The following is a 19,079-nucleotide window of genomic DNA, read 5'->3' on the forward strand; positions in this document are numbered from 1 at the left end:
AGGGGTAGTGCCAGGCAACAAGTTGATGGCGCAGTCGAATGGTCTGTGGGGGGGCAAGTTCTGCGCCCTGGACTTGCTAAAAACCTCCCGTAGGTCATGGTACACAGGAGGAACTGTGGCCAAATCCAGGGTCTCCATCTTAGGTTCAGACAAATTGAGAGTCGTCCCGGCCTGCAACAAGCATGAATCTCGACACCGCGTTCCCCAAATGAAGACTGATCCAGAGGCCCAGTCGATCTGGGGTTTGTGTCTTTGCAACCACGAATACCCCAAAACCACCTGGAGGTGAGGAACGTGAGTCACTAGGAAGGTGATCCGTTCCTCGTGGTTTTGCAGACGTAACGTGAGAGGTTTCGTCTGTTGGGTAATCGGGCTGCCTGCTACAGCTCGGCCATCCACAGCATGGACCGAGACCGGTATTATTAGCGGTTGGACCTCTATCCCCAGCCTGCGTACCAAGTTGATATCAATAAAATTCTCCACCGCGCCTGAATCAACACAAACCTTTAGGTTTGTGTCTCCTGAACCCCAAGACAACCAGGCCTGTAGAAATAGGCCCTGACCAGGGATGTTAAATCGTCCTTCTCTCGACTCCCTGGCTCGAGAGCGGCCTACTCGTTTAATGGTTGCCTGGGTCGAGGGGACGAACCCGATGCCAACGGAGCGTCAGCCTGTGTTGACCCCAATTGCATGAGTTCAGGATCCAGGTCGGGCGGAGGTGGTCTGGGAGGACCCTGCGAACGGGTGAACGGGGGACAGGTACACCGTTCCCACGCTCGCTGACGGAGACGGGTATCAATGGATGTGGCCAGTTTGTAAAAGGCCTTAAGGGTGGTAGGAAGGTCCCTAGTGGCCAGCACGTCCTTAACCTTACCTCCTAAACCATGATGAAAAATGGCCGTAAGGGCCCCCTCATCCCACCCACACTCAGCAGCTAGCGTTCGGAACTCTATGACGTAGTCTGCTACCGAGCGCCCCCCTTGGGTAAGCTCTAGTAGCCGAGGGCTTGCCTCGCGACCCCCTGTAGGATGAAAGAAGGTTTCTTTAAGAGCTTCCTTAACCTTGCCTTCAGAAGAGCATTCGGGGGCATTTTGCTCCCAGAGGGCAGTGGCCCATTCTAAAGCCCTTCCAGTAAGAAGGGAAATAATATATGCAACCTTTGAACGCTTGGTGGGGTACCAAGAGGGTTGCAACTCGAACGCTAGTGAGCATTGAAGGAGAAATCTGCGACAGCTCTTGGCCTCTCCCGAAAACCTTTCGGGAGGAGGAATGGGAGTGTCGCGGATAGCAAACTCTCCAGTGTGGGCGGGAGAGTGGACTGCGGAATTAGAGCTGGGTTCGGTAGTTGGCACCCGCTGGGTCAGCTCCGCCACCCGCTGTGCCAACTGATTAGGAGCCATCTCATGTCTACCCAACGCGACCCCCTGGTGGCGTAACACGTCTGTGACGGGTGGGGAATCTGCTGAGTCCATTTTTTGGTCACACCTTTCTGTTACGTGGGAGAAAGGAGGACTCAAATGCAGATTTAAAAAAATAAATGATTTTATTTTTTAAACAACAAAAACAAATACCAGGCAAATGAAACCAAAAACGACTCGGGAGAACCCCGATCGATGCCGCTGGGCGCCGCAGGCAACAAAACTGAAAAACTAAAGAAATAGAAAGAATAACAAACACTGGGACGCGAACCCCAGTCGCCTAGACATGAGCCGGTCGCGTTCACCGCTGCACTACGCAGGCGTAAGCGATACTTAGATATAAATAAGCCAGCCCACAGCTGCGGGTGATCAGCCCTAATTGGAAGACTTATTATTTCAGGCCTTCGTTTGCTGAGCTCTGTAATGCCTGCTTCGCCGGGAACCCAAGAGACGTTCACCAGCTACCGCAGGCACCCTAATAATAGCATCTTGATCTTTTTATGGGGTCTGGCCAAACAAACCTGGTTTATATGGGCACAGAGCAGTCACCAGTTGTAGTTAATCATTATGACTAAGGATGAATTAGGAGGCACTGCCGCAAATCTAACGACATTTTAGAACGTTCTACAACGCTAAATGAAACCACAATGAAGCCACGAGTTTGCAAGCATATGATTTATTTAATAACATTGATTTTAATACATCTATTAGTAATGGCTGTGTCAGAAACAGTTACCTTCAGAAATAACAGGGCTGTCCCCATACTTTTGGCTGCGATAAGAGCGATGCAAAAGTGTTGTCTTAGAAACAGAGTTTGTAACATATCCCTAAATGTAATTTCAACTGATGGTGCTCTTGCAGTAATAATACAGTGACACTAGAGGCGCTGAAAAGCACTGTCACTAAAATGAAAGTACAACAGACAATGGAAAATATTAGTAAAGTATTACTTAAGTAGTATTATTAGTAGTGTTATTAGTAGTATAGTTAGTAGTATTATTAGAAGTATACAGTGGGGTCAAAAAGTATTTAGTCAGCAACTGATTGTGCAAGTTCTCCTACTTAGAAAGATGAGAGAGGTCTGTAATTTTCATCATAGCTACACTTCAACTATGAGAGACAAAATGAGAAAAAAAATCCAGGAAATCACATTGTAGGATTTTTAAGGAATTTATTTGTAAATTATGGTGGAAAATAAGTAAAATCTTACAGACCTGTAACTTCTTCTTTAAGAAGCTCTTCTATCCTCCACTCGTTACCTGTATTAGTGGCACCTGTTTGACCTCGTTATCTGTATAAAAAACACCTGTCCACAGCCTCAAACAGTCAGACTCCAAACTCAACCATGGCCAAGACCAAAGAGCTGTCGAAGGACATCAGGAAGAAAATTGTAGACCTGCACCAGGCTGGGAAGAGTGAATCTACAATAGGCAAGCAGGTTGGTGTGAATAAATCAACTGTGGGAGCAATTGTAAGAAAATGGAAGACATACAAGACCATTGATAATCTCCCTTGGGGTCAAGATCTCATCCCGTGGGGTCAAAATGATCATGAGAACGGTGAGCAAAAATCCCAGAACTACACGGAGGGACCTGATGAATGACCTGCAGAGAGCTGGGACCAAAGTAACAAAGGCTACCATCAGTAACACACTACGCCGAGAGGGACTCAAATCCTGCAGTGCCAGGCGTGTCCCCCTGCTTAAGCCAGTACATGTCCAGGCCCGTCTGAAGTTTGCCAGAGAGCATATGGATGATCCAGAAGAGGATTGGGAGAACATCATGTGGTCAGATGAAACCAAAATGGAACTTTTTGGTAAAAACTCAACTCGTCGTGTGTGGAGGAAGAAGAATGCTGAGTTGCACCATACCTACAGTGAAGCATGGGGGTGGAAACATCATGCTTTGGGGCTGTTTTTCTGCAGAGGGGACAGGACGACTGATCCGTGTTAAGGGAAGAATGAACGGGGCCATGTATCGTGAGATTTTAAGCCAAAACCTCCTTCCATCAGTGAGAGCATTGAAGATGGAACGTGGCTGGGTCTTCCAGCATGACAATGATCCCAAACACACCGCTCGGGCAACGAAGGAGTGGCTCCGTAAAAAGCATTTCAAGGTCCTGGAGTGGCCTAGCCAGTCTCCAGACCGCAACCCCATAGAAAATTTGTGGAGGGAGTTGAAAGTCTGTGTTGCCCAGCGACAGCCCCAAAACATCACTGCTCTAGAGGAGATCTGCATGGAGGAATGGGCCAAAGTACCAGCTACAGTGTGTGCAAACCTGGTGAAGACTTACAGGAAACGTTTCACCTCTGTCATTGCCAACAAAGGTTATGTTACAAAGTATTGAGTTGAACTTTTGTTATTGACCAAATACTTATTTTCAACCACAATTTACAAATAAATTGTTTAAAAATCCTACAATGTGATTTCCTAGATTTTTTTTCTCATTTTGTCTCTCATAGTTGAAGTGTACCTATGATGAAAATTACAGACCTCTCTCATCTTTCTAAGTAGGAGAACCTGCACAATCAGTGGCTGACTAAATACTTTTTGACCCCACTGTAGTTAGTAGTATTTTATTGAAATATGTTTAATTGTGTGATATCTGTCTTTATTAGTGAGATCAGAATCGGACATTCCATCAGCGACGCTGAAAAGAACTACGTAAAATCAAGAAAACGAACAGTTCTGAACTGCCTACAGGAGCACAGCATACCATGTACTAAGGTACACAACACCGTTCTGTAACACACATCACTACACACCCTGTACTAAGGTACACAACACCGTTCTGTAACACACATCACTACACACCCTGTACTAAGGTACACAACACCGTTCTGTAACACACATCACTACACACCCTGTACTAAGGTACACAACACCGTTCTGTAACACACATCATCACTACACACCCTGTACTGAGGTACACAACACGGTTCTGTAACACACATCATCACTACACACCCTGTACTGAGGTACACAACACCGTTCTGTAACACACATCATCACTACACACCCTGTACTGAGGTACACAACACTGTTCTGTAACACACATCATCACTACACACCCTGTACTGAGGTACACAACACGGTTCTGTAACACACATCATCACTACACACAATGTACTAAGGTACACAACACCGTTCTGTAACACACAACATCACTATACACCCTGTACTGAGGTACACAACACCGTTCTGTAACACATCACTACACACCCTGTACTGAGGTACACAACACTGTTCTGTAACGCACAACATCACTACACACCCTGTACTGAGGTACACAACACCTTTCTGTAACACATCACTACACACCATGTACTAAGGTACACAACACCGTTCTGTAACACACATCACTACACACCCTGTACTAAGGTACACAACACCGTTCTGTAACACACATCATCACTACACACCCTGTACTGAGGTACACAACACGGTTCTGTAACACACATCATCACTACACACCCTGTACTGAGGTACACAACACCGTTCTGTAACACACATCATCACTACACACCCTGTACTGAGGTACACAACACTGTTCTGTAACACACATCATCACTACACACCCTGTACTGAGGTACACAACACGGTTCTGTAACACACATCATCACTACACACCCTGTACTGAGGTACACAACACCGTTCTGTAACACATCACTACACACCCTGTACTGAGGTACACAACACTGTTCTGTAACGCACAACATCACTACACACCCTGTACTGAGGTACACAACACCTTTCTGTAACACACAACATCACTATACACCCTGTACTGCGCTACACAACACCGTTCTGTAACACATCACTACACACCCTGTACTGAGGTACACAACACCGTTCTGTAACACACAACATCACTACACACCCTGTACTGAGGTACACAACACCGTTCTGTAACACACAACATCACTATACACCCTGTACTGAGGTACACAACACCGTTCTGTAACACATCACTACACACCCTGTACTAAGGTACACAACACCGTTCTGTAACACACATCACTACACACCCTGTACTAAGGTACACAACACCGTTCTGTAACACACATCATCACTACACACCCTGTACTGAGGTACACAACACGGTTCTGTAACACACGTCATCACTACACACAATGTACTAAGGTACACAACACCGTTCTGTAACACACATCATCACTACACACCCTGTACTGAGGTACACAACACTGTTCTGTAACACACATCATCACTACACACCCTGTACTGAGGTACACAACACTGTTCTGTAACACACATCATCACTACACACAATGTACTAAGGTACACAACACCGTTCTGTAACACACAACATCACTATACACCCTGTACTGAGGTACACAACACTGTTCTGTAACACATCACTACACACCCTGTACTGAGGTACACAACACTGTTCTGTAACGCACAACATCACTACACACCCTGTACTGAGGTACACAACACCGTTCTGTAACACACAACATCACTATACACCCTGTACTGAGGTACACAACACCGTTCTGTAACACATCACTACACACCCTGTACTAAGGTACACAACACCGTTCTGTAACACACATCACTACACACCCTGTACTAAGGTACACAACACCGTTCTGTAACACATCACTACACACCCTGTACTAAGGTACACAACACCGTTCTGTAACACACATCACTACACACCCTGTACTAAGGTACACAACACCGTTCTGTAACACACATCATCACTACACACCCTGTACTGAGGTACACAACACGGTTCTGTAACACACATCATCACTACACACAATGTACTAAGGTACACAACACCGTTCTGTAACACACATCATCACTACACACCCTGTACTAAGGTACACAACACCGTTCTGTAACACACATCATCATTACACACCCTGTACTGAGGTACACAACAGCCTTCTGTAACACACATCACTACACACCCTGTACTGAGGTACACAACACCGTTCTGTAACACACAACATCACTATACACCCTGTACTGAGGTACACAACACCGTTCTGTAATACATCACTACACACTCTGTACTGAGGTACACAACACCGTTCTGTAACACATCACTACACACCCTGTACTGAGGTACACAACACTGTTCTGTAACGCACAACATCACTACACACCCTGTACTGAGGTACACAACACTGTTCTGTGATACACATCACTACACACCCTGTACTGGGGTACACAACACCGTTCTGTAACACACAACATCACTACACACCCTGTACTGAGGTAAACAACACCGTTCTGTAACACATCACTACACACCCTGTGCTGAGGTACACGACAATGTTCTGTAACACACATCACTACACACCCTGTACTAAGGTACACAACACGGTTCTGTAACACACAACATCACTACACACCCTGTACTGAGGTACACAACACGGTTCTGTAACACAAAACATAACTACACACCCTGTACTGAGGTACACAACAGTTCTGTAACACATCACTACACACCCTGGATTGAGGTACACAACAGTTCTGTAACACACATCACCACACACCCTGTACTGAGGTACACAACACCTTTCTGTAACACACATCACTACACACCCTGTACTAAGGTACACAACACCGTTCTGTAACACACATCATCACTACACACCCTGTACTGAGGTACACAACACGGTTCTGTAACACACATCATCACTACACACCCTGTACTGAGGTACACAACACCGTTCTGTAACACACATCATCACTACACACCCTGTACTGAGGTACACAACACTGTTCTGTAACACACATCATCACTACACACCCTGTACTGAGGTACACAACACGGTTCTGTAACACACATCATCACTACACACAATGTACTATGGTACACAACACCGTTCTGTAACACACATCATCACTACACACCCTGTACTAAGGTACACAACACCGTTCTTTAACACACATCATCATTACACACCCTGTACTGAGGTACACAACACCATTCTGTAACACACATCACTACACACCCTGTACTGAGGTACACAACACCGTTCTGTAACACACATCACTACACACCCTGTACTGAGGTACACAACACTGTTCTGTAACGCACAACATCACCACACACCCTGTACTGAGGTACACAACACTGTTTTGTAATTCACATCACTACACACCCTGTACTGGGGTACACAACACCGTTCTGTAACACACAACATCACTACACACCCTGTACTGAGGTACACAACACCGTTCTGTAACACATCACTATACACCCTGTGCTGAGGTACACAACACCGTTCTGTAACACACAACATCACTATACACCCTGTACTGAGGTACACAACACCGTTCTGTAACACACAACATCACTATACACCCTGTACTGAGGTACACAACACCGTTCTGTAACACATCACTACACACCCTGTACTAAGGTACACAACACCGTTCTGTAACACACATCACTACACACCCTGTACTAAGGTACACAACACCATTCTGTAACACATCACTACACACCCTGTACTAAGGTACACAACACCGTTCTGTAACACACATCACTACACACCCTGTACTAAGGTACACAACACCGTTCTGTAACACACATCATCACTACACACCCTGTACTGAGGTACACAACACGGTTCTGTAACACACATCATCACTACACACAATGTACTAAGGTACACAACACCTTTCTGTAACACACATCATCACTACACACCCTGTACTAAGGTACACAACACCGTTCTGTAACACACATCATCATTACACACCCTGTACTGAGGTACACAACAGCCTTCTGTAACACACATCACTACACACCCTGTACTGAGGTACACAACACCGTTCTGTAACACACAACATCACTATACACCCTGTACTGAGGTACACAACACCGTTCTGTAATACATCACTACACACTCTGTACTGAGGTACACAACACCGTTCTGTAACACATCACTACACACCCTGTACTGAGGTACACAACACTGTTCTGTAACGCACAACATCACTACACACCCTGTACTGAGGTACACAACACTGTTCTGTGATACACATCACTACACACCCTGTACTGGGGTACACAACACCGTTCTGTAACACACAACATCACTACACACCCTGTACTGAGGTAAACAACACCGTTCTGTAACACATCACTACACACCCTGTGCTGAGGTACACGACAATGTTCTGTAACACACATCACTACACACCCTGTACTAAGGTACACAACACGGTTCTGTAACACACAACATCACTACACACCCTGTACTGAGGTACACAACACGGTTCTGTAACACACAACATAACTACACACCCTGTACTGAGGTACACAACAGTTCTGTAACACATCACTACACACCCTGGATTGAGGTACACAACAGTTCTGTAACACACATCAACACACCCTGTACTGAGGTACACAACACCTTTCTGTAACACACATCACTACACACCCTGTACTAAGGTACACAACACCGTTCTGTAACACACATCATCACTACACACCCTGTACTGAGGTACACAACACGGTTCTGTAACACACATCATCACTACACACCCTGTACTGAGGTACACAACACCGTTCTGTAACACACATCATCACTACACACCCTGTACTGAGGTACACAACACTGTTCTGTAACACACATCATCACTACACACCCTGTACTGAGGTACACAACACGGTTCTGTAACACACATCATCACTACACACAATGTACTAAGGTACACAACACCGTTCTGTAACACACATCATCACTACACACCCTGTACTAAGGTACACAACACCGTTCTGTAACACACAACATCACTACACACCCTGTACTGACGTACACAACACCGTTCTTTAACACACATCATCATTACACACCCTGTACTGAGGTACACAACACCGTTCTGTAACACACATCACTACACACCCTGTACTGAGGTACACAACACCGTTCTGTAACACACATCACTACACACCCTGTACTGAGGTACACAACACTGTTCTGTAACGCACAACATCACCACACACCCTGTACTGAGGTACACAACACTGTTTTGTAATTCACATCACTACACACCCTGTACTGGGGTACACAACACCGTTCTGTAACACACAACATCACTACACACCCTGTACTGAGGTACACAACACCGTTCTGTAACACATCACTATACACCCTGTACTGAGGTACACAACACCGTTCTGTAACACACAACATCACTATACACCCTGTACTGAGGTACACAACACCGTTCTGTAATACATCACTACACACTCTGTACTGAGGTACACAACACCGTTCTGTAACACATCACTACACACCCTGTACTGAGGTACACAACACTGTTCTGTAACGCACAACATCACTACACACCCTGTACTGAGGTACACAACACTGTTCTGTGATACACATCACTACACACCCTGTACTGGGGTACACAACACCGTTCTGTAACACACAACATCACTACACACCCTGTACTGAGGTAAACAACACCGTTCTGTAACACATCACTACACACCCTGTGCTGAGGTACACGACAATGTTCTGTAACACACATCACTACACACCCTGTACTAAGGTACACAACACGGTTCTGTAACACACAACATCACTACACACCCTGTACTGAGGTACACAACACGGTTCTGTAACACACAACATAACTACACACCCTGTACTGAGGTACACAACAGTTCTGTAACACATCACTACACACCCTGGATTGAGGTACACAACAGTTCTGTAACACACATCACCACACACCCTGTACTGAGGTACACAACACCTTTCTGTAACACACATCACTACACACCCTGTACTAAGGTACACAACACCGTTCTGTAACACACATCATCACTACACACCCTGTACTGAGGTACACAACACGGTTCTGTAACACACATCATCACTACACACCCTGTACTGAGGTACACAACACCGTTCTGTAACACACATCATCACTACACACCCTGTACTGAGGTACACAACACTGTTCTGTAACACACATCATCACTACACACCCTGTACTGAGGTACACAACACCGTTCTGTAACACACATCACTACACACCCTGTACTAAGGTACACAACACCGTTCTGTAACACACATCATCACTACACACCCTGTACTGAGGTACACAACACGGTTCTGTAACACACATCATCACTACACACCCTGTACTGAGGTACACAACACCGTTCTGTAACACACATCATCACTACACACCCTGTACTGAGGTACACAACACTGTTCTGTAACACACATCATCACTACACACCCTGTACTGAGGTACACAACACTGTTCTGTAACACACATCATCACTATACACCCTGTACTGAGGTACACAACACCGTTCTGTAACACACATCATCACTACACACTCTGTACTGAGGTACACAACACGGTTCTGTAACACACATCATCACTACACACAATGTACTAAGGTACACAACACCGTTCTGTAACACACAACATCACTATACACCCTGTACTGAGGTACACAACACCGTTCTGTAACACATCACTACACACCCTGTACTGAGGTACACAACACTGTTCTGTAACGCACAACATCACTACACACCCTGTACTGAGGTACACAACACCTTTCTGTAACACATCACTACACACCATGTACTGAGGTACACAACACCGTTCTGTAACACACATCACTACACACCCTGTACTAAGGTACACAACACCGTTCTGTAACACACATCATCACTACACACCCTGTACTGAGGTACACAACACGGTTCTGTAACACACATCATCACTACACACCCTGTACTGAGGTACACAACACCGTTCTGTAACACACATCATCACTACACACCCTGTACTGAGGTACACAACACTGTTCTGTAACACACATCATCACTACACACCCTGTACTGAGGTACACAACACGGTTCTGTAACACACATCATCACTACACACCCTGTACTGAGGTACACAACACCGTTCTGTAACACATCACTACACACCCTGTACTGAGGTACACAACACTGTTCTGTAACGCACAACATCACTACACACCCTGTACTGAGGTACACAACACCTTTCTGTAACACACAACATCACTATACACCCTGTACTGCGCTACACAACACCGTTCTGTAACACATCACTACACACCCTGTACTGAGGTACACAACACCGTTCTGTAACACACAACATCACTACACACCCTGTACTGAGGTACACAACACCGTTCTGTAACACACAACATCACTATACACCCTGTACTGAGGTACACAACACCGTTCTGTAACACATCACTACACACCCTGTACTAAGGTACACAACACCGTTCTGTAACACACATCACTACACACCCTGTACTAAGGTACACAACACCGTTCTGTAACACACATCATCACTACACACCCTGTACTGAGGTACACAACACGGTTCTGTAACACACGTCATCACTACACACAATGTACTAAGGTACACAACACCGTTCTGTAACACACATCATCACTACACACCCTGTACTGAGGTACACAACACTGTTCTGTAACACACATCATCACTACACACCCTGTACTGAGGTACACAACACTGTTCTGTAACACACATCATCACTACACACAATGTACTAAGGTACACAACACCGTTCTGTAACACACAACATCACTATACACCCTGTACTGAGGTACACAACACTGTTCTGTAACACATCACTACACACCCTGTACTGAGGTACACAACACTGTTCTGTAACGCACAACATCACTACACACCCTGTACTGAGGTACACAACACCGTTCTGTAACACACAACATCACTATACACCCTGTACTGAGGTACACAACACCGTTCTGTAACACATCACTACACACCCTGTACTAAGGTACACAACACCGTTCTGTAACACACATCACTACACACCCTGTACTAAGGTACACAACACCGTTCTGTAACACATCACTACACACCCTGTACTAAGGTACACAACACCGTTCTGTAACACACATCACTACACACCCTGTACTAAGGTACACAACACCGTTCTGTAACACACATCATCACTACACACCCTGTACTGAGGTACACAACACCGTTCTGTAACACACATCATCACTACACACAATGTACTAAGGTACACAACACCGTTCTGTAACACACATCATCACTACACACCCTGTACTAAGGTACACAACACCGTTCTGTAACACACATCATCATTACACACCCTGTACTGAGGTACACAACAGCCTTCTGTAACACACATCATCACTACACACCCTGTACTAAGGTACACAACACCGTTCTGTAACACACATCATCATTACACACCCTGTACTGAGGTACACAACAGCCTTCTGTAACACACATCACTACACACCCTGTACTGAGGTACACAACACCGTTCTGTAACACACAACATCACTATACACCCTGTACTGAGGTACACAACACCGTTCTGTAATACATCACTACACACTCTGTACTGAGGTACACAACACCGTTCTGTAACACATCACTACACACCCTGTACTGAGGTACACAACACTGTTCTGTAACGCACAACATCACTACACACCCTGTACTGAGGTACACAACACCGTTCTGTAACACACAACATCACTACACACCCTGTACTTTGGTACACAACACCTTTCTGTAACACACAACATAACTACACACCCTGTACTGAGGTACACAATACCGTTCTGTAATACATCACTACACACTCTGTACTGAGGTACACAACACCGTTCTGTAACACACAACATCACTACACACCCTTTACTGAGGTACACAACACGGTTCTGTAACAAACAACATCACTACACACCCTGTACTGAGGTACACAACACCGTTCTGTAACAAACAACGTCACTACACACTCTGTACTGAGGTACACAACACTGTTCTGTAACACACAACATGACTACACACCCTTTACTGATGTACACAACACCGTTCTGTAACAAACAACATCACTACACACCCTGTACTGAGGTACACAACACCGTTCTGTAACACACATCACTATACACCCTGTTCTAAGGTACACAACACCGTTCTGTAACACATCACTACACACCTTGTGCTGAGGTACACAACACCGTTCTGTAACACAACATTACTACACACCCTGTACTGAGGTACACAACACCGTTCTGTAACACATCACTACACACCCTGTACTGAGGTACTTGACACCGTTCTGTAGCACACAACATCACTACACACCCTGTACTGAGGTACACAACACTGTTCTGTAACACACAACATCACTACACACCCTTTACTGAGGTACACAACACCGTTCTGTAACAAACAACATCACTACACACCCTGTACTGAGGTACACAACACCGTTCTGTAACACTCAACATCACTACACACCCTGTACTGAGGTACACAACACCGTTCTGTAACACACAACATCACTACACACCCTGTACTTTGGTACACAACACCTTTCTGTAACACACAACTTAACTACACACCCTGTACTGAGGTACACAACACCGTTCTGTAATACATCACTACACACTCTGTACTGAGGTACACAACACCGTTCTGTAACACACAACATCACTACACACCCTTTACTGAGGTACACAACACCGTTCTGTAACAAACAACATGACTACACACCCTGTACTGAGGTACACAACACCGTTCTGTAACAAACAACATCACTACACACTCTGTACTGAGGTACACAACACTGTTCTGTAACACACAACATCACTACACACCCTTTACTGAGGTACAAAACACCGTTCTGTAACAAACAACATCACTACACACCCTGTACTGAGGTACACAACACCGTTCTGTAACACTCAACATCACTACACACACTGTACTGAGGTACACAACACCGTTCTGTAATACATAGCTACACACCCTTTACTGAGGTACACAACACTCTTCTGTAACACACATCACTTAACACCCTGTACTGAGGTACACCACATTGTTCTGTAACACACAACATCACTACACACCCTGTACTTTAGTACACAACACCGTTCTGTAACACACAACATCACTACACACCCTGTACTGAGGTACACAACACCGTTCTGTAACACACAACATCACTACACACCCTGTGCTGAGGTACACAACACCGTTCTGTAACACACAACATCACTACACACCCTGTACTGAGGTACACAACACTCTTCTGTAACACACATCACTTAACACCCTGTACTGAGGTACACAACATTGTTCAGTAACACACAACATCACTACACACCCTGTACTTTAGTCCACAACACCGTTCTGTAACACACAACATCACTACACACCCTGTACTGAGGTACACAACACCGTTCTGTAACACACAACATCACTACACACCCTGTACTAAGGTACACAACACCGTTCTGTAACACATCACTACACACTCTGTACTGAGGTACACAACACCTTTCTGTAACACACAACATCACTACACACCCTGTGCTGAGGTACACAACACCGTTCTGTAACACACAACATCACTACACACCCTGTACTGAGGTACACAACACTCTTCTGTAACACACATCACTTAACACCCTGTACTGAGGTACACAACATTGTTCAGTAACACACAACATCACTACACACCCTGTACTTTGGTACACAACACCGTTCTGTAACACACAACATCACTACACACCCTGTACTGAGGTACTCAACACCGTTCTGTAACACACATCACTATACACCCTGTTCTGAGGTACACAACACCGTTCTGTAACACATCACTACACACCCTGTGCTGAGGTACACAACACCGTTCTGTAACACATAACATCACTACACACCCTGTACTGAGGAACACAACACCGTTCTGTAACACAAAACATCACTACACACCCTGTACTGAGGTACACAACACTCTTCTGTAACACACATCACTTAACACCCTGTGCTGAGGTACACAACACCGTTCTGTAACACACAACATCACTACACACCCTGTACTGAGGTACACAACACTCTTCTGTAACACACATCACTTAACACCCTGTACTGAGGTACACAACACCGTTCTGTAACAAACAACATCACTACACACTCTGTACTGAGGTACACAACACTGTTCTGTAACACACAACATCACTACACACCCTTTACTGAGGTACAAAACACCGTCCTGTAACAAACAACATCACTACACACCCTGTACTGAGGTACACAACACCGTTCTGTAACACTCAACATCACTACACACCCTGTACTGAGGTACACAACACCGTTCTGTAACACACAACATCACTACACACCCTGTACTTTGGTACACAACACCTTTCTGTAACACACAACATAACTACACACCCTGTACTGAGGTACACAACACCGTTCTGTAATACATAGCTACACACCCTTTACTGAGGTACACAACACTCTTCTGTAACACACATCACTTAACACCCTGTACTGAGGTACACCACATTGTTCTGTAACACACAACATCACTACACACCCTGTACTTTAGTACACAACACCGTTCTGTAACACACAACATCACTACACACCCTGTACTGAGGAACACAACACCGTTCTGTAGCACACAACATCACTACACACCCTGTGCTGAGGTACACAACACCGTTCTGTAACACACAACATCACTACACACCCTGTACTGAGGTACACAACACTCTTCTGTAACACACATCACTTAACACCCTGTACTGAGGTACACAACATTGTTCAGTAACACACAACATCACTACACACCCTGTACTTTAGTACACAACACCGTTCTGTAACACACAACATCACTACACACCCTGTACTGAGGTACACAACACCGTTCTGTAACACACAACATCACTACACACCCTGTACTAAGGTACACAACACCGTTCTGTAACACATCACTACACACTCTGTACTGAGGTACACAACACCTTTCTGTAACACACAACATCACTACACACCCTGTACTTTGGTACACAACACCGTTCTGTAACACACAACATCACTACACACCCTGTACTGAGGTACACAACACCTTTCTGTAACACACAACATAACTACACACCCTATACTGAGGTACACATCACCATTCTGTAACACATAACTACACACCCTGTACTGAGGTACACAACACTCTTCTGTAACACACATCACTTAACACCCTGTACTGAGGTACACAACATTGTTCTGTAACACACAAAATCACTACACACCCTGTACTTTAGTACACAACACCGTTCTGTAACACACAACATCACTACACACCCTGTACTGAGGTACACAACACCGTTCTGTAACACACAACATTACTACATACCCTGTACTGAGGTACACAACACCGTTCTGTAACACATCACTACACACCCTGTACTAAGGTACACAACACCGTTCTGTAACACATCACTACACACTCTGTACTGAGGTACACAACACCTTTCTGTAACACACAACATCACTACACACCCTGTACTAAGGTACACAACACCGTTCTGTAACACATCACTACACACCCTGTGCTGAGGTACACAACACCGTTCTGTAACACATAACATCACTACACACCCTGTACTGAGGTACACAACACCGTTCTGTAACACAAAACATCACTACACACCCTGTACTGAGGTACACAACACCGTTCTGTAACACACAACATCACTACACACCCTGTGCTGAGGTACACAACACCGTTCTGTAACACACAACATCACTACACTCCCTGTACTGAGGTACACGACACCGTTCTGTAACTCACATCACTACACACCCTGTACTGATGTACACGACACCCTTCTTTAACACACAACATCACTACACACCCTGTACTGAGGTACACTACACCGTTCTGTAACACACATCACTACACACCCTGTACTGAGGTACACAACACTGTTCTGTAACACACAACATCACTACACACCCTGTACTGAGGTACACAACACTGTTCTGTAACACAACATAACTACACACCCTGTACTGAGGTACACAACACCGTTCTGTAACACACATCACTTAACACCCTGTACTGAGGTACACAACACTGTTCTGTAACACACAACATCACTACACACCCTGTACTTCGGTACACAAGACCGTTCTGTAACACACAACATCACTACACACCCTGTACTGAGGTACACAACACCGTTCTGTAACACATATCACTATACACCCTGTACTGAGGTACACAACACCGTTCTGTAACACATCACTACACACCCTGTACTGAGGTACACAACACCGTTCTGTAACACACAACATCACTACACACCCTGTACTGAGGTACACAACACCGTTCTGTAAAACACAACATCACTACACACCCTGTACTGAGGTACACAACACCGTTCTATAACACACAACATCACTACACACTCTGTACTGAGGTACACAACACCGCTCTGTAACACACATCACTACACACCTTGTACTGAGGTACACGACACCGTTCTGTAACACACAACATCACTACACACCCTTTAATGAGGTACTTGACACCGTTCTGTAACACACAACATCACTACACACCCTGTACTGAGGTACACAACATCGTTTTGTAACACATCACTACACACCCTGTACTGAGGTACACAACACCGTTCTGTAACACACAACATAACTACACACCCTGTACTGAGGTACACAACACCGTTCTGTAACACATCACTACACACCCTGTACTGAGGTACACAACACCGTTCTTTAACACACAACATAACTACACACCCTGTGCTGAGGTACACAACACCGTTCTGTAACACACATCACTTAACACCCTGTACTGAGGTACACAACACTGTTCTGTAACACACAACATCACTACACACCCTGTACTTTGGTACACAACACCTTTCTGTAACACACAACATCACTACACACCCTGTACTGAGGTACACAACACCGTTCTGTAACACACAACATCACTATACACTCTGTACTGAGGTACACAACACCTTTCTGTAACACATCACTACACACCCTGTACTGAGGTACACAACACCGTTCTGTAACACACAACATCACTACACACCCTGTACTGAGGTACACAACACCTTTCTGTAACACACAACATAACTACACACCCTGTACTGAGGTACACAACACCGTTCTGTAACACACATCACTTAACACCCTGTGCTGAGGTACACAACACTGTTCTGTAACACACAACATCACTACAAACCCTGTACTTTGGTACACAAGACCGTTCTGTAACACACAACATCACTACACACCCTGTACTGAGGTACACAGCACCGTTCTGTAACACATATCACTATACACCCTGTACTGAGGTACACAACACCGTTCTGTAACACATCACTACACACCCTGTACTGAGGTACACAACACCGTTCTGTAACACACAACATCACTACACACCCTGTACTGAGGTACACAACACCGTTCTGTAACACACAACATCACTACACACCCTGTACTGAGGTACACAACACCGTTCTATAACACACAACATCACTACACACTCTGTACTGAGGTACACAACACCGCTCTGTAACCCACTTCACTACACACCTTGTACTGAGGTACACGACACCGTTCTGTAACACACAACATCACTACACACCCTGTACTGAGGTACACAACATCGTTTTGTAACACATCACTACACACCCTGTACTGAGGTACACAACACCGTTCTGTAACACACAACATCACTACACACCCTGTACTGAGGTACACAACACCGTTCTGTAACACATCACTACACACCCTG

General features: G+C 45.1%; 1 protein-coding gene across 1 annotated transcript in view; it reads left to right on the top strand.

The window, feature by feature from the left end:
* The window catches only part of LOC134300125 (NACHT, LRR and PYD domains-containing protein 3-like), a 78,034-nt gene that overhangs the window by 33,096 nt on the left and 25,859 nt on the right, over positions 1-19,079 (top strand). Inside the window, exon 11 of the mRNA XM_062984791.1 lies at positions 4,036-4,144. Coding sequence (XP_062840861.1) covers positions 4,036-4,144 — 109 coding nt within the window. The remainder of the gene's footprint in view (positions 1-4,035; positions 4,145-19,079) is intronic.

Source organism: Trichomycterus rosablanca, chromosome 2, assembly GCF_030014385.1.
Source record: "Trichomycterus rosablanca isolate fTriRos1 chromosome 2, fTriRos1.hap1, whole genome shotgun sequence".
Classification (NCBI taxonomy): domain Eukaryota; kingdom Metazoa; phylum Chordata; class Actinopteri; order Siluriformes; family Trichomycteridae; genus Trichomycterus; species Trichomycterus rosablanca.